Genomic DNA, 19,490 nt, shown 5'->3' with positions numbered 1-19,490 from the left:
TTGCCGGGGGAGAGTGCGGGGCCTCTGTAATGGTCTCTTACCTTCTCTCCGGCTTCTCGTCCTGCATCTTCTGATAGAGACGACGCGTCACCATGACACAACGCAGCAGTTCGGCAAATGACGACACGTTGCCATGATAACATGACGCTGTGGGATTCTGGGTAATGATATAATTAAGTGAGTGAGGTCCAGATGGATGATTCCCACTCAGGGATGTTAGGACACTCTATGGGATGACACAACACATGGTCAAGTGTCTCAAAATAAGTTATTGAGTTAAAGAAAAAATAGATGGACAAGAAAGAATAAATCCCTTAAGTTTATTTTTTTTAAACAAGACAAGAATGAAATGATTGTTAAAGTATAAGAAACCAAACAAATGTGAAAACATGAATTAAAATTGTCCCGGCATAAAACATGGATTCAAATGAGCAAGGGTTTCAACTATGGGTGTCACCATACAAAAAAGGTTGAGAAGCACTGGTCTAAAGGTTACCTAATGTAGGTTCCTGTTATTTGTAAAACACAAACTGCACTTTTAGAAATAAGGGTTAATAAAAGTTAGATTGTATCACTGTAACTGCAATTTCAACCAGTAACAAAGTTAGAAAATCTATTGCATCACTCTAGTATAATTATATCCTCTTCTCTCTGATCCATACAAAACATATAAAGTGCACACTGTTGTAAAAAAAACAAACAAAAATCAATGGACCCAAACAGAAGACATCACATCACATTGAAAGTGACCAGAGTTGGTATAAATATGTATTTTTAAAATAAATACATCTGGTATAGTAAAAAAAATGGCAAGGTGCCGAATGCCAAATGAAAACCGCAAAATATTTCTGCAGCTACATGCGAAAACAGCTGAACACATGAATTAAGACACACTATAGTCAGAATAGCATATTCTTGTCAGGTACAGTACAGTGGACACCAGTAATTAACCTTTAACCTGAAACACTTTGCTGCCATACATTGGTTTGCAATGTATTGCTATCCTCTCTGGCAGTGTCAGGGCTAAACATGTACATTTGAAGAATAAAGACAAATACTAAATACTGTACATTCTTCAACCACATCATACGGCTAACGCAACACATTTCTAACAGTACCTTATGCATTTATCTTATTTTATAACATTTCATGCACCCCTTGCTGAGAAAGGGCTGTGTATCATTTAAAGTATACATTTCAGCAAAACATTCTGTAAAGAGCCTTGATACTATGTTGCTTTTCGCACAGTATCTTTTTTATGGCAAAGAATAGGAGCATACAGGATTCCCTTCAAGGTCATGGTTTCAGTCCGCAGAATAGATGTGGAAATGACCTTGCTCTGTGCCTATAGCCTGGTTGGTGCCTTGCAACGGAAGGGCGCCATTTGTATTTTGTATTGATTTACAGTGTATACGGTATCTTCTCCCTGGGGCACTCTCTCTATAGCTACAGCACAGTTGAAGGGATGCACTGCAGGGTGAGACACCCATGGTCAAATAGCCTGTTTGGTAGTTTTCCCTTTGATGTCCAGGTATCTGTGTCAGGATCATAGCAGTCAAAGGAATCGGAATCTTCAATGGTATTGTCTGCCGTCACACAGCGGCCACCTGTCACGTAGAGCTTATTCTGGAGCACCGTGGCCCCGTGATGCATTCTCCTGTCCTTCATGTCAGCACACTTGCTAAATTTGTTTTGTTTCATATCATAAGCAATGATTCTCCTGGTGTATCCTGCAACAAAAAAGGAGCCCTTGAGTGGTTAGGATTATTTGCAGGCACGCACATCTCATGTGCACGGCGAAACATGTTAAATGCCATGTGCAGCATTACTTGATGCTTCAGTTTTTCTCTCTTATCATATGTGTTGGCTTTGCGTTCCACCTTGTGATCTCCTTTAGTTAGATGGACACATGGATTCAAATTAAATAGGTAGGAGAAAAAATAGCAAGATTCAAAGCGTAAGTGTTCAAGGAAACTAAGAAGGGATCTTGTAAAACACTTTAGGGACCGTTGCCATCATAGGATGCGTCTGATAAATGTAGGAAAGATCAAAGTAAGCATAAGGTTTGTTCTTTAAAGTGTAATATGCATCTGTGCTCATTAATCTCCATCACTTGAACGTGTGTTATTTATAATGGCTAGTGCATATACCTCACTGACGGTTAGTGGCCTTAGAGAAGACTGATTATTCAAATATGTAATACTATGTTCATACTGAGTGGAAATCATCTTCTAAAAGTGCTGCTTGGGGCCTTTAATTGTTACGTGGGATCTTCTCATAACACCAGCTCGCGGAAATAGAGACAGGTCCATTTGAAGATTCTAAATGAATGTCAATTGTCACATCTGCCCTATAGAATGTACTGTATATTTATAATAACAAGTTAAAACTAAGCACCTTGCACATAATTTAGCTAAAACCAGAGACATAACATAAAACACAGACAGAGCTCAGTTTTTGTGGTCTGCCTTGGCGTTGGCTCAGGGGCTTACAACAATTTTGGCCAAAAATGTCAAACTAAAAGACCATTTACTTATTAGTTATTCCATATATATTTAGGCACTGTACCGTGTATGAGTCTCACTAGATGTGCTAAAAACTGAGCTCTGTCTGTGTTTTATGTTATGTCTCTGGTTTTAATGCAATTGCCAGCTCAGTAGCACTCTTCTGACACTCATATGCTTATATATATGTTGTGGGTATTTTGGGGGTTTAATTGGAGCTTGTTAGGTGTCCAGTATGTTTTACAATTCTTGTCCAGCTAGTCATAGCTGATTGGAGGTTGGCAACCTCCTACTTAATTTAAGCTCACCCCCTCCCACATTTAAATGGTTATGGGCTCACTCCATAGCATCTTCCACTCAGGGGAACTTGCCTGCTTGCAGTTTGGCTGTGACATCTCTAATACAGAGTGCTTTTCCTGGTAATGTACAGGTTAATAAAAGCTTCAGTCAGACAGAACTTTGGCTTGCAGTTTGGCTGAGACATCTCTAATACAGAGTGCTTTTCCTGGTAATGTACAGGTTAATAAAAGCTTCAGTCAGACAGAACTTTACAGCTAATATTGACAGATTTACTATAAATCATTCTTCCTGTTATTAAACAGGTTATTAAGAATTTATATTAGCGTTAGGGACCCCTGATATGTGGTCTGCCTTGGCGTTGGCTCAGGGGCTTACAACAATTTTGGCCAAAAATGTCAAACTAAAAGACCATTTACTTATTAGTTATTCCATATATATTTAGGCACTGTACCGTGTATGAGTCTCACTAGATGTGCTAAAAACTGAGCTCTGTCTGTGTTTTATGTTATGTCTCTGGTTTTAATGCAATTGCCAGCTCAGTAGCACTCTTCTGACACTCATATGCTTATATATATGTTGTGGGTATTTTGGGGGTTTAATTGGAGCTTGTTAGGTGTCCAGTATGTTTTACATAATTTAGCTATCAATATAATAATCTCATACATACATTCTTCTGTTAATGTCCTGTACATAATCTAGCTGTCAGAAAATTATTTCAGTGAAATATTTTGTTTCTTGTCTACATTCCATGAGTAGGGAGGGTTCATAGAAGCTTCCCTTTTTAAATATAACTTTGTCAATGTATATATTTTAGTAAACTATTTGATGATTTGTTTAACAAACATATTTTTGGATTACCATTGCTCACTACTGTGTTTTTGTCTTTGCTGACAGTATGAACTAGAACAATAGCAATTAAATCTGTATGTTAGGAAGAGATGTGGTGGGTGGTAATTTCCAGATAAATGGCATGTAGTCAGAGATTTAGGGAACTACTAATTCTATACCGCGTTAACGGCCTTAACGGGTTAACTGGGTGGGCTCACTCATGTATTGCACCTCCCCTATATGTCTTGTGACCAGTGGTGTCACTATAGAGAGTATAGAGAGGGTACACATAGCTCCACCCTATGTTCAAGAAGCAGGTTCTTCAGCGTTCTGACTGGGGTCCTTACTGTGAGTCCTGTAAATAGGTTTATGTGTATAGCTAAGTGTATTAATTAGTGTCCTATCACTGTTTGTTGTTTTCAGTTAGGATGCAGCATGCTTTTGGTAAGGAGTTCTTGGCATAGTTACTCCGGAGTATGTTTGACCCGCCCAATCTGAAGGTTCTCTGCGCATTCCTGATCGTATGGGTACGGAGAAAGTATGCAATACATAATAGTGGGTTGCTAACTCAGGAGCCCAATGTGTATGCCTTACTGGCCCACTCGACAAGTGTTGGAGCATTATTAATCCCATGCAAGAGACTGCCAATTTATCCTTTACTATGAGTAACAAGTTTAAGTACCTCCCCAGCGAAGGCGTGAGAGCTACCAGGGGGAAGAAGTCCAGAGTGATATTGTTTGCCTCAAGTTTCTGTCCAGTAACCAGTATGTCGATGTCTGTGAAGCATTACTGACAGTTGTCAAATAAATCATTTTTGCTTTATTAGAGTTCTTGGTGTGGGGCGCCCATCTTGTTCCTATCTTCTTATTCACGTCCAGCCTGCACCTACCCAACACCCTGCAAAGGCCTGAGAGATTGAGCACAGCCACTGTGTAGTTAATCTGATGTGGTCTCCTTTTAGAGCCAGGTATGAAGGGTTACAGACATATTTACTAATCAAGCTAAGCTATTAGCCAGGCACCCTATGGCCCATAAGGCCAATAAGGTACAACAAATAGGCTGTACGTAGCCTTATGGCTTAGCACTGATTAGTTGAGATTTGGGCACATCTCTGACCTTAAGTACTTAGATATACTCATGTTCAGAGCTCAATAAATGTAACATACCTGCACAGGTAAACTCCTGGAGGGTACTACACTGTGAAAGCTATTGCAGGAGAGATCGCATACACAGAAGAACCATGTCGGAAGAGGAGCTGTCAATCACTGTTCTGCTTCCCTAAATCACCCCCAATGTATTGCATAGTGGTATACAAGGCATGGCAAAAAACAACTTGAGGAAGCAAAGCAGTGACTGGCATCTCCGCTTCTGATGCGGCCACTGTGTTTTTAGCACCACTCGTCACTCCTGGATGAGTGGACAAGTGTATTTTTCGAGTCTCTCTTTGGTATTTTGTAAGCGTGGGAACTTTCACTCGTGTTTTGGTTTAGGTTATTTTATTTAATTTTTTTAAATGTGTGTTTTGTGCTTCCAGAACTCTACTTTTGTTTTTGGATTTGTAAGAAAAATAAATTTTTTATCTTTAAATTCAAACTTTTGTGACAATACTTAATGTCTACATACTGTATGTACGTGTGTGTATGTATTATATATATATATATATAAAATAAAAAACGAATAGACGATACCGTTCTGTGACTAACAAAATGCTTTTATTTGTGCGAGCTTTCCAGATACACTGATCTCTTCTACCGGCGATGTTACAATGGATAAAGCAAGAAAGGTTTTTACTTACAAACAGTGAATACTGTAATGTATCTGTGACTAAAACCTAGCCCTCCCCCCTGTGCAGTATGCGATTTATGACTTAAGGTGTTAAATGGTCCCTGAATGTTAGTGATGTAAGAGTATGTGTGTGTATGTGTGTGTGTACTGTATGTGTGTAAATATAAATGTATAAAGTGTGGGTAGGTGTAGAAATGTAAGAGAGTGTTGCATTACTATTAATGAGTGTAGATACTATGTGGTCACTATTGGTACATAGGGATAGAATTACATTGTACATATGTATGTGTAAGAGACAGCTGTGTGTGCATTCATATAGCACAGCATGCATAAACATGGCCTTTAGCACTCATGGAAGAGAGTTCTCTTCTGTCAGGGTAGTGACTCATGAAGACATATGAAGACTTTATAAATGTATAATTACACATATACACACACATACATACAGTACACACACACATACACATACACACACTCTTACATCTCTAACATTCAGGGACCATTTAACACCTTAAGTCATAAATTTCATACTGCACAGGGGGGAGGGATAGGCTTTAGTCACAGATACATTCCAGGATGCACTGTTTTTAAGTAAAACCCTTTCTTGCTTTATTCATTGTAACATCGCCGGAAGAAGAGATCAGTGTATCTCGAAAGCTCGCACAAATAAAAGCATTTCGTTAGCCACAGAACGGTATCGTCTATTCGTTTTTGATTATTAAGCTTGGCTAACATGGTACAGATACCTATATATCTATATCTCCTTCCCTCCAATCCTTATTTCACTGCCTCAAAGTGGACGGAAGGTGGCAATGGGTGTTCAGGAAGATGTATAGTGGCATTAGTGCTGGAAGATTTAACTGTATTCAACATACCCAGCTACTGTGGGGAAGGTACTTGCCAACATGCAAATGAGGCTGGCATGGCAAGTGAGGCCTCAACACCCAAATGTGAAACCCACAATAAAGCGATGGCCCTCATTGGGCTGGATTGCCCATGGGCTTGACAGTGTTGAGGAAGAAGGCATGAAGGCAGAGGGTACTAAGAATCCCCGGAGGTTAAACAAAAGCTGTCTCTCAAACCTAAAGCTGGCTACCTACAACTGCCAGACTCTATCCAGTGAAGCAGCACTGCAAGAACTGGAAGACGAACTTGAAAAGATTAAATGGGATATTGTTGGTCTCAGTGAAGTTAGAAGAAAAGATGAAGGCCTCATTGAGCACAAAAGTGGACACCTATTCTATTACAAAGGTACTGTCTTATAGGGTTGCCATGTGTCCAGAATTGAACCGGACTGTCCTGTATTTGGACATTCTGTCCAGTACAAAATTAGAGGGAATACTGGACATGTATGTCCCCAACAACAAAAGATAATACTATGATACTGTTGCATATGGTATATCTGTAAACCGTGTTATATGTTTTGAGCTTGGATCCAGGTTAGTTGGCCAGCAACATAGAGAGGCTTAGGCTGCGCTTATAGTGCACGCGACGGCGATAAAGCGACGGGGGGACACTGCTACCAGACATCTGGTAGTCACTAATATTTGATTTTTTTCAATGACGGTCTCCCCTTGAGGCCAATCGGGAGCTTCTCCGTGCCTCTGCCCTCCCCTTTTATGACGTCATCCAGCGACATTGCCTAAACTTCCAAATACAACTCGTCGCAATGGCGACGGGTCACGTCATCGGTCACCGTCGACGGCTGTATAAGCGCAGCCTTATGCTGATGTGTAGTCAGTCTCCTGATAGGAGTAGGCCTTTATTTTATGATTTGTTTTTCCTTAAAGGGACGGTAAGCCTGTTGTATTATTGATTTTCCCCTGTAAAATAAACCCTGTATATTGTCCTATAGAGTTTCCGGCCTTGAGTATGGGACACAAGACCCCGGTGGAATCACAATGCGTATTCTGTAACACATTGTGCTGACAGTACATTTTTTTACGTAACTGAATGTACGGCGTAATTATTTGCAACTTTCAATATATACTATGTCAGTTTCTCGATGTACAAAGCTCACCTCCTATTATGATAATCTTGTCTCCAATCACAACTGCTGGCGCACAAACATTTTTCACCATCCTGGTCTCCATTCTGAACCACATGTTTCTGGATACATGGTAAACCTAGTGGACACAAAACAATACATTTTATTGATAGCTACAGTAGAATTTCTTAGATCTTAAATCTACATAACACCAATATTATTTTGTAGCTTTGGAGTATGAATCTGTATTAACAAATATACAATAATGTGTGATTAAAGAGAACCAAACTAGGATGTGTTCAAATTATGTAGAAATATACAATGTAACCATTTAAGATTATTCCATATATGATATATCAGACCTGGCTTAACCTTATAAAAAAAAGAACTTTATCAATTCTTCTTTCATTACAAATTCCATTGCTTATGGTTCAATATCACATGTATCACCAAAACATTCAGAATATTTCACTGGTTGGTCCAAGTCTAAGTGTTGAATGATCTTAATAATAATTGATTGCATTGTCTATATGTTCATATTGAACTGAAAGGAATACTTGTTGGGGGAGTTTTGGGTTGGAGCAGAGGCATTGGCAAACTTTCTGATCTTGCCTGAACGGGAAGACAACCCACTCCAGGAATTTGAAACAGCAATTTTTTCAGGCAAACTGATCACACAGACCGTTATTCAAAGATCTGTTTGCACATATTGTTCTACTGCAATAATGCTCAAGGCACAACGCCCACTTACAAAGGTGAATTGGATGCACAATGAAGTTGAAGCCCCATAACTTACAGTGTGTAACAGCTTTGCTGGCATTATTACAGTATATTTGCTTGGTAATTTTGGGCTTGTCTGCAACTTAGGGCTTGTGGATTTAAGACTGAGAATTTATTTTAGGACTTCAGGCTCAGCTGAGGCCCACACTGTGCTGAACGCAAATATATCAGATTGCTAACTTGCCACATATTTATTGTAATGAGTCAATAACCCTGCTGTGAACAACACTAAGAAGATGTATAGATTTGACCATACTTTACCTGTATGAGCCGGACAGGATTCTGCATAACATCCTGTCCACCAAAAAGGTAGATTCTTTGGTCTTTGGCAGCAACAGCAGGATGAAGGACAGCTACTGGCATGCTTGCCATGGTCTCCCAGATGTTACAGATGCTGTCGAATCTCTCCACTGAACTCAGAATTCCCCGTTTGTCACAAATTCCTCCAATAGAGAATATGTAGTTTTTGTAGGCTATACTTTTATGGGAATAACGGGGGACAAGCATTGGTTCTCCTTTGCGCCACTGATTTAATTTGAAAGACAGAATGTAAACAGTAGAGGTAACTGTATTGATCTTGCTGCCAATGGACATTCCCCCTAAGACGTAAATGTTACCATGTAAACCCACAGCAGAAGACTTGTAAAGACGCAGAGGAAGCTTCGCAAGTTTCAGCCATTGGCTGGTCTTCTCACTGTATAACAAAACATCTCTGGTGGTCTGCTGGTTGTCTTTTCTGCCGCCAACATTGATGAGGAATTCCTGATGGGAGAATCGTCGAGGTACATGCCACATGGGCTTGATATCTGGAGCAATGGCACTGCTGAAAGAAAATGTTAACCTGCGTGCGGATTCCAAAATACTTCTGCAAACAGGGGAGGACCGAATAACAGGATCATTGGCAATAAAGTGGAAGAGGAAAGTTGGGTGAACATATTGAAGCCTGACCTTTTTGAACAACTCCTGCACATAGCACTTACGTCCTTGGATGTCATGTCGGATCCAGGTCATCAGGGTCTCAAACACTTGTTCCTCTTCACCGCACAGGTCATCATCTCCCAGGTACTTGATCAATTCTGGGGCACACAGCTCCTTCAGCTCTTCAGAAATGGATACCTCTGGGAAACACTGCAAGGCCATATCCTTGGCCTTCTGCTTAAGATTTCCACAGCTAAAAATGTCTGAAAGGCGAATCATGCTTAAACAGTTTTGGGGGTTTAGTTGGTCCTGAAGGTACTTGCAACAGGCTTCCAGTAATTTTTCATATTGTAGCATTGATGCTGCTTGAATGAGATATAATACATTCTCCCTTGTGATAAGAATTTCACCAGTGTAAACATAGAGGATAATTTGTTGCACTGAGTCGGAATCAATGCCCATTAAGGCCACTTTCTCTTGACCAGTCTCTCTAAAATTATTACAGAACATTGCTTTGAAGTAAGGGCTACTGGTAGCAAGTACATTTCTGTGACAAGGAAACTCACTATCACCAGTGCAAATAGTGACATCGGTTAGCAACCTAGCTTGTCTTAAGTTGTTCAGTTGCCTAAGTAATTCACATGAGAAACCGTCATCGTGGAAAAGATAGTTCTCAGAAGAGTCACCATCCATTTTGAACCAGTTTGTTGCGTCTGTTGCTTCAATGAGAAGATTTTCCTTGCATTATGCTTAAGGACGTTAGAAGGCCACTGAGATGGGTGATACAGGATAACACAGCATGAGCCACATGATGTGAAACAGGTGGGAGGCCTGGTGTCTCGGGCAAGCCTAGCAAGAAATAGAAACATACAAATATCCAGTCTTTTTTCTGCAGTCATATATGCTTTAAGTCTTGTTATTTACGCATTTGAAATAGTTGTAAAATTACGTTATGAGCATGCATGTACACTAGGGCCCCCGCTTCTGTGCGTTCCGCTTCTCGGCGTTCCGCGAATACGGCGGTTTTATAAATAAATGTTTCCTAACTCAGTGCTTGGTGCATGCACCCCAGTGTTCGTTACCCCTCTCCCCCAGCGTGCTGGGTTGTGTGATGCAGACCAAGCTCTCCACACGCGCACGCTCGTGCCCCCTCCCCCTTTCCTCCTCGGTTCCTGCCCAATCCTTTTTGGGCTCGCCTCCGTTTGCATCCGGAATGCTGCATTCTGGGATGGAGTAGGAGGGATGCGATCTCACAGGTGAATATAGCCTTTTTTTTTTGTGTTCCGCTTTTCGGCGGGGGTCCGGAACCTAACCCGCCGTATGAGTGGGGCCCTACTGTATTAAGCATGTCATGTTTTAACTCAAATTAAAATCCTAACATAAACTCCCTTGATTTCTTGATAGCACCATTTTTAGCCCCGGTATTAAATATAATTCAAGTTGAATTTCACATATCCGACACAGGTTTATTTGTTCAAGAAATGTCAATAGAAAAGGTCCAGTTCAAAAAGTTAAATACAGTACTGGTGCTTTCTATGCAACACCTCTAGCACTTTGGCGTCAAATAATATACTAATGAGAGAAGGCAAGCTACATACACTTACATTTAAATAAGCAGCGGTTATTTTTTCTTTCCAATGCATAATATATTTATTTACATTTAAATATATGTAGCTGTCTTCTTTTCAGATGTGTATGTTTATTATTTAGCGTTAATAAAAGACTGAAACTGGCTGCTAATTGGATGCATAAATCCAGTAAAAACAATATACTCTAAAATGGATGCATCTCATTATCAAACATTCAATAACTCTTCTCTTTACTCCTATTAATTAAAATACGATTCCCTCAATTTCCAAGTATGTCACAATGCAAAGTATTTGAATACTTTTTCTCCAATAAAAGCCGTAATGTTATTTTTTTAAGTCTTAACTACACACAGGGGAACTTGATACACAGATTATTTCAAAGTTGGAGTTTGAAGAGAATGGACAGGCGTTATCAGATGGGCAAACCTCTACTTTAACCATAGCCATCTCTTACTTGGATAGTGGAATGTATGCATTTATTGCGTATACCTTTGTGGTCCATTGTAATACTCCACACTGCTCATCAATACTGGTGAACTATTCTTAATCAACAGTACACTTTCGAAAGGAGAAAGAGCTTTGGGAGGCTGGATGTGAATACTCCTCATCATTAATATAGTAACAGAGAAGATATCCCTATATGATGCACTCGAGAGCATCACATAGGGATATGTTCTCTGTTACTACAGTATATTAGCTATTTTATTCCCTGATAGCACCCCTCCAGTACGTATTAATTACTTATGATGAGCAGGCGTTCTCCTTATTAGTGCATCATACTCTCCATCATCAGTTAATACGCAATATAAATTCAGGGATATTAAAGTGAGTGAGAAAGCGAGACCTTACACACTATAACATGACTAATGCTAAACATTTTTTTCCGAAGTGGCACCACATTATGTGTGTGTGTGTGTGTGTGTGTGTGTGTGTGTGTGTATGTGGCTATCCATCCATGCAATAACACATACAACTGGCATTTAATATGACATTATATCTGGCCAGCTATTCGATTTTCTAAATCTCGAGATCAGCCCCTAAGCAAAGTATCATCACGACCCGCTCCTAACAAAGTATTTATTTATACAAGCTCCCAACAACTCAACTGCCAGTAATATTGCAAGCCAGGGTTTATTTACCTTAACAAATGTGTCCTTTCCAGTCTCCCTTACTGCTGCTTATGATCTGAAGTTGTCCAGAGCTCCTGTCAACTGCATGTTGTAAAAACCATAATACTTTTTTTTTTTGTGTGTGGCGAAAGATGGCTTCAATAAATTCTGATTTCTGGCTTTGTTTATTGTGCAGGCACTTGTACCGCTTTCTGAGCCCTTTCATAATAACTACCAGGAACAACAACACCAGGGCACATTCAGGGGCTAATTTTAGCTGCATGTGTACTTCTTGGAGTTAGCACATGTGACTTGCCTTTGGCAGCAGGGAGGTGAGCAGACGTGCACATCACGGAGAATGCCCTAAGCCTGTTTTTTCCAGCAAGTGTTTACATCGAATAAGACTAAGATGTTGCTTTGCTTGTGAAAGGAATTCCTGCCTTTCCTAGAAGAGACGTATAGAGCTTCTTGTCTTACAGTGACTGGAAAAGAAGCCCGTAAACAGTGCCTAATGTTGATGTAAGATGCGTTAGGCAAGAGCATCCTTATTCTTGCTAGTTATATATCTTGAAGACTTATTCAGTTCCCCCTGCAGAATGACCATGACCCCCCAGTTAGGGTTGCCAGGTGTCCGGCATTGAACTGGACTGTCCAGTAAAAAAATGAGAGGTACTGTAATAGTGGACATGTATGTGTCCAGTATTTTCCTCCCTTGACATAGTGACCTGACGCACCTTTCACCATTGAATCCAGTGTGTTTGGAGTAGGCACCTGGGAACCCTACCCCCAGTGGGAAACGCAACTATTTAAAGAAAGGCCACTTTCTTGGGAGTTAGAATAAACTCAGAAGTTGAAACGGTGCTAGTCTTGGGGGTTTCTTTCTAAGTGAGGTTTGTTGTATACACAGGGCTGCAGACAGATTTCCCAGGGCCCAGGAATAGAGTTACGACTAGGCCCCCCCGTGTCGGTAATCTTGCGAGCCCCCCGATTTCACACCTTGTGAGCACTCTCTATTTCCCCCCCCCCCTCTTCCCATGTATTTCTCTCCCCTCCGTCTCACTTCCTCTCTTGCCCCCTCTCACTCTCCCCCTCCATCAATTACCCCACTCTCACTCAATCCCCCCTACATTGCATGTTTTATCTCCCCTGTCTCACTCTTACTCCCTCTTTTCCTCACTCATCCCCTCACCCCTTCTCTTACACCTCAATTACCCCCCTCCACACTCATTCCCTCCCTCACGTAATCCCCCCCACAAAATACATACCAAAAAACCCCACCCCACAAATATAAAAAATCTTCCCACCTCCCAAATACATACAGTACAAAAAAATCTACCCCCAAATACATATAAAAAAACCCCACAAAAGCTAACAAAACTAACAAAAGCCACCTCGAAATACATATTAAAAACAAAAAACACACCCCAAATACAGATAACCCCCAACCCCCAAATACATATTAAAAAAACAGCCCCCAAATACATGTAGCCAGGTCCCCCGTGCGTACTCACCCCCTCCTTCTGGGATGCGAGCCGCGCGTTATTTATAGTTGCGGCCGGTTGCCAGGTACGCGAGCGGGACGGTTGCCAAGGACGCGATCGGGCCGGTTGCCGAGGCCGCGATCGCGTTGCTGGGGTCTCGGCGGCTCGCGGAGCAGGGCGCCGCCATTGTTAGGGGTGTTGCGCATGCGCAAGGGCTAGGAGCACCGGGAGGAATGCAGGGAGCTCGCGCATGCGCAGTGGAGGCACAGAAAAGCCCGCGAAGCCTTAGCCTATGAGAGGAGGGCTCTGTAAGAGGACTTCAAGTCCCATGAGCCTCTGGAGCGGCCCCATGATGCCAGGGAGCCAATAGGGCTGTAGTAACTGCTTGCAACATAGTGATACATTTGGCGGGCTTAGAGCACACTAGTTAGTTGGTGACTGGAGCAGCTAGGGGAAGGAGGTAGGGTGCAGGGGTCTGTGACTCTCAGCACTAGGCCAGCAATCCCCTAGGCCCCAGATAGCCCTGAGTCATCCTAGCTGAGTCTTGTAGGGACAGGCCCTAGGTTAGGGACCTTGCCCCATTATCTATTGGCTAGTAGTGCACCACGAACATTGATCGGTTGCTGAGAGAGTTGGACTGTTTCCAGAAGGGGATCGCCCCTACTGGATCCTCCAGTAGTGGATCCGGGTATCGTGCCAAAGATCGCCTGGATCCTTTGAGAAGTTGCGGCAGGTCCGAGCACTGGAGTGCTCAGCAGGTAAACCACATCCCCACGTGCACCAACAAGGCCTATCACCAGACATAGTGGCTGCGCAGTCACACACACATATTGGTACATGATTTGGGTGTGCGAGACATTTGGGTTGGGTGTACTGGACACGGGGTGGGATCACTCTGGGGAGGTGTTAGCGTCTGCCATGACGCCTAGAGGTGGTAGCGTCCGCCGTGACGCCTAGAGGTGGTAGCGTCCGCCGTGACGCCTAGAGGTGGTAGCGTCCGCCGTGACGCATAATGTGTGGGCACCCGCCGTGGTGCAAATTAGCGTAAGCGTCCTGCGTGGCGCAGTAAGTGTTTCCTCTAGAGAGGGACACAGGTTATGTAAGACAGTATGTTGTTATATGTTATTTCAAGAGAGAAGTAAAGTCACTAGTTATTATATATCACTGTGTGTGAGTATTGATTGTCCTGCGAGGAACCACTCCCCCTATGGTAGGAGCCATCGCAGGTGGAGGCGCTGCATTGTTGTAAGTTAGTGTAATCGCCCCAGGTTCCCTGTGGCGGAAGCTCAGCCCTCCTGTGAGCCAACAGGTTAAGCACCACACCTGGTAACACTGTATGTCTCTGTACCCCCACACTATATCTGCGATTGGGTGGGGGATATACCCGTTACATTTGGAGGTGCTGCTGAGATCTCGGCCTGGGGTGCCCTGTTTCTTTTTGGTAGTCCAATTCAACCACCATCATGCCCGTGCCGTCAAAGCAAGACGTCCATGAATGGGCCTTGGCGCGCTGCGTGTCCCCAAGGCGCGTGGTTGCAGTGGCGGGAGTACCCACCGACACGGACTGTTACATCGTACGCACCCAAGTGCGGAACTGCCCGGGACTAGCCACTGCCCGGCTGATAGACTTTAAACTAGAGGTCAGTGGCCAAACAACCACCTACCTTATGGCCACCATCAATGACATATGTTCAGAGACTGTCCCGCAGGTATTGAACCTACCTGAACCCTCTACAGAGGACTGTATCATGATCTATCCTGACACCCAGGCCCCTGATGACGCGCCCGCGCCCACTGGACCTAGCGCGAGCCACTGGGCCGCCAGTACTCCTCAATGGACTGGCCCCCTCAAGGTCTCCTTCACCCCGAGCGGTATCGGGGGGAACAGCAGCTGGGCGAACAGCCCACCCCCCTCCCCTACTCCTGATAGATGGTCCGGTGGCGGGCATTCCAACATGCCTAGCGTAGGAGCGGGACATGGCAGTGGCGATTCTTCCTTGAATCTGATCGCCTCCCAGCTAGTAGAAGCTGTCACCATCTCGACCCAAGCCCAGCACTACCGGAAACTAAAAGCTTTCTCTGGGACTCTGCCGACTCCAGCGGGAGAAGAAGGGATCAAGGCCTGGAAGGAACATACGCTCCCCGCCATAGCGGAGTGGTCATGTTCTGAAGCCAGCAAAAGACAAAGGCTGGTCGAGTGCCTCCGAGGCCCCGCTGCCCAGCTGGTACGGACTCACCGACACGTGGAGGGAGAAGTTACTGCCCAGGAACTAGTAGAAATGCTGATCCAGTCCTTTGCCCGAAAAGACGACGAGGATGAACTAATAGCTCAGTTCAAAGCTCTTCGCCAAAGGGAATGACAGGATTTATCGGCCTTCGTTTGCGATCTACAGCTGTCCCTGGGGACTCTTCTGGACAAATTATCATTTCCGCGGCCGAGGCGGATCGATACCGACTCAAACAGTTACTCAAGGGATCGCTACCGGATCACAACATAGCTATAATGATGCGGGCTGCACCGACTGCAGTAATACCCCCAAGTACGGAGAATTAATGGAGTACATCCGAGGACATGAAGTGCAGCGACATTTCCATGAACCAAAGAAACACAAAGCTGCCATCAAGGGTGACCCTGCGGTCCCCGCTGCCCCGAAGGGTAAGAAATCTTCCGCTCCAGAGGAAGAAACGACCCCCAAGCCGCCTGCCAGGGAAAGCCGTGCCCCTGAGAGGTCATCCTACAACTGCGGGAAAAAGGGCCACGTCTCTTACAACTGCCTGGAAAGGGAGGACTCTCCAGAAGAAGAACCCCCCGACAAAAAAAACCCAGCCCGGTCGATGGTATGCCGAGTACAAACTGCCGAGTCGGGTCCGGAAACCCCATCAGAAACCCCAGATGCCCCTGCTGACGCCGGCCCCGGGGACGATGCCCCCGACCGGGAAACGCTAAGCCAAGTAGGCCCCGCAGCTATCGTACGGGTATTACTGGAAGGGATCTATGCGGCGGCATTGCTGGACACGGGATCACAAGTGACAATCATATACCGCCCGTTCTATGACCAGCACCTCAGACACTGCCACCTGAGAGCGGCCAATCATGTGAAAGTACGGGGGTTAAGCAAAGAGGACTACCCAATCGATGGGATTGTAAGGGTTGAAATAGAAATACTGAAGTGAGGGAGTGGATGGCTAAGATCCCTCTCTGAACCCACATGTATGTGCAGAATCTCTCCCCCTTCCCGATGGAATTTGATGCCGACCAGAAGTTAGGGTGCATATATCCAGTCAGCCCGGTAGAAACCACGCCTCAGGTGAAGGCGGCGGTTGCGGAAGAACGGTTAGTTGACCTGAATTTCCACTTCGGGGAGTCGGCGCTGTCCAGCAAGTGGAAAGAACGGCTGACAACCCAGCTGCTCCAATGACGATATGTGTTCTCCACGAGTGAGATGGATGTGGGGTGCAGTCGCAGTGCCCAGCATACCATTCGACTGAGCGATGCCACTCCGTTCCGGGAACGCTCGCGTCGCATTGCCCCGCGTGATGTGGACGATGTGAGGAATGCCCTACAAGACATGGAGACAGCTGGGATTGTGACGGAGTCCCGGGGACCCTGTGCGTCCCCCATAGTAGTGGTGCGGAAAAAGAACGGGTCCGTGCGACTGTGTGTCGACTATCGAACCCTGAACAATCGTACGATATCAGATCAATACAACCTTCCGCGCATTGAAGAGATCCTGAATGGAAGCCAATGGTTTCGCGTGCTCGACCTCCGATCCGGGTACTATCAGGTGCCTATGACTGCGGAAGACCAGGAGAAGACAGCTTTCGTGTTCCCCTTGGGATTCTACCAATTCACACGTATGCCCCAAGGTATATGTGGGGCGCCGGCTACCTTCCAAAGGCTGATGGAGAAAACTATAGGAGACATGAGCCTGCGGGAGTGTCTGGTATACCTGGATGACATCATTGTCTTCGGAAGAACTCTAGAAGAGCACGAAGAGCGGTTACTTAAAGTAATAGACCGTCTGGGGAATGAAGGGCTGAAGTTGTCTCTAGACAAGTGCCGGTTTTGCCATACTTCAGTGACCTACGTGGGACACATCGTGTCCGTCCAAGGGATCGCCACCGACCCTGCCAAGGTAGAAGCAGTCGTGAACTGGCCTCGTCCCGAAAATGTCACGGAGTTGCGATCCTTCCTGGGATTCTGCGGGTACTACCGTCGGTTCGTGGAAGGATACTCTAGCAAGGCAAAACCCCTGAACAATCTGTTGAAGATATACCCCGAGGAAACCGGGAGAAAGACTGTATCTGCTCGCCAACCGTTTGGCGATAAATGGACGTCTGAGTGCGAACAGGCCTTCTCGAAATTGAAGAAATGTCTGACCGAAGCACCGGTGCTAGCGTATGCTGATCCCGAACAACCATATGTTCTGCATGTGGATGCCAGTCTCAATGGACTGGGCGCCGTCCTGCACCAGAAGCACCCCGAGGGCCTTCGGCCTGTCGCCTACATCAGCCGCAGTCTGACCCCCAGTGAACAGAGGTACCCTGTCCACAAGTTGGAGTTTCTGGCTCTCAAGTGGGCTATCACCGAGAAGCTCCACGATTACCTGTACGGTGTTGCCTTCGAGGTAAGGACGGATAACAATCCCCTCACGTACGTCAACACTTCGGCCAAATTGGACGCCGCCAGACACCGCTGGCTAGCCGCCCTAAGCAACTACAGTTTCTCCATGAAGTATAAGCCGGGACCTTTGAATATAGGGGCTGACGCTCTATCCAGAAGACCCGGGCTAAGTGCTATTCCGGACGATGAGGAATGGGAGGAACTTCCAGGGCCCGGAGTACGAGCTATGTGTAGCATGGCCGCCATCGTCCACGACCGAGTGGCTTTTTCAGAATTACGAGTGGCCGATTCATTGGGATGCCGGTCGCAGGCTGTCCCAGCCGCCTACTGCGACCCAAAAGGGATGAACATCACGCATGACAAGGTGTTACGGTGGAAGGATCTAGTAGACTATCAAATACGAGATCCTGTGGTCAGTATCATCCGACAAGCCGTTGCCCGAAGGAATCCAACGCTTCTGAAGCGGGCACCAAATGACTTAGTAGCATTGCTCATGCGAGAATGGGACAAATTCGAAGTAGACAATGGCCTACTATATCGGGTGGTACAATATCACAATCACCCGGATAGGCGACAACTAGTTCTCCCTAAGAATTTACAATACCTGGTGTTGAGGTCCCTACATGATGATCATGGACATCTTGTGATAGAGAAGACCTTTGGGTTGGTCAGAGATCGCTTTTTCTGGCCCAATATGCGAGAGGCCGTTGAACGACACTGTCGCCGTTGTACCAGGTGTATACAGCGCAAGACCCTGCCTACTCGAGCAGCCCCCATGGGCCACCTAAAAAGTTCTGGTCCCATGGACCTGGTGTGTATGGACTTTCTGTGCATTGAGCCGGATAGCCGGGGAATATGCAACGTGTTGGTCATCACGGACCATTACACCCGTTATGCCCAAGCCTTTCCTACGAAAGATCAGAAAGCAATCACCGTTGCAAAAATATTATGGGAAAAGTATTTCATGCACTACGGTCTTCCCAACCGCCTTCATTCCGATCAAGGGCGGGACTTTGAGAGCACATTTGTTTGACTACAGGTAGAGATGGGTGAAATATTTTGACGGATATGGATCTACCTCGGATCGCCCGGTTACTTTTGGTCCACGGATTTCCACAGATCAGTCTCAAATAGGCAGATCCGCCTTTAACTTTTTTTTTTTTTTAGAAAGGAAAGGATATACCAAATAAGTAAACATGGGAAGGATGTTGATCCAGGGATTAATCCGATTGCCAATTCTGGAGTCAGGAAGGAATTTCTTTTCCCCTTATGAGATATCATTGAATGATATGTCACTGGGGTTTTTTGTTTGCCTTCCTCTGGATCAATATACTGTAAGTACCAATATAGGATAAAGTATCTGTCGTCTAAATTTAGCATAGGTTGAACTTCATGGACATATTTCTTTTTTCAACCTCATCTATTATGTAACTATGTAACTTTCTGATACACTATAAAATGTAGCAGGGATCCTCTTTCTTACCTCCTGGGGGAGAGCAGCTCTGTGGTGCAGGAGAGACAGCAGCATTGTGTCAGCCATGTTATGGTTGGCATGGCCCTCCAGACACTAATGTGTAATGCGATG

The 19,490-nt window shown here is 44.6% G+C and overlaps 1 protein-coding gene across 1 annotated transcript; it reads right to left on the bottom strand.

Moving 5' to 3' along the window:
* Nucleotides 1-301: 301 nt before the first annotated feature.
* Nucleotides 302-12,038, bottom strand: KLHL38 (kelch like family member 38). The gene is made up of 4 exons (XM_075582237.1): nt 11,831-12,038; nt 8,446-9,951; nt 7,438-7,543; nt 302-1,730 (listed from the first exon to the last, which is right to left on the bottom strand). The coding sequence occupies exons 2-4, from the start codon at nt 9,793-9,795 to the stop codon at nt 1,447-1,449; spliced, it is 1,740 nt and encodes a 579-aa protein (XP_075438352.1). The 5' UTR covers nt 9,796-9,951; nt 11,831-12,038; the 3' UTR covers nt 302-1,446.
* Between the last annotated feature and the right edge of the window lie 7,452 nt (nt 12,039-19,490).

This window comes from Ascaphus truei, chromosome 2 (genome assembly GCF_040206685.1).
Source record: "Ascaphus truei isolate aAscTru1 chromosome 2, aAscTru1.hap1, whole genome shotgun sequence".
In the NCBI taxonomy this organism is placed as follows: Eukaryota; Metazoa; Chordata; class Amphibia; order Anura; family Ascaphidae; genus Ascaphus; species Ascaphus truei.
The sequence above is the reverse complement of the archived record's forward strand: the minus strand, read 5'-3'. Positions and strand labels throughout refer to the sequence as shown.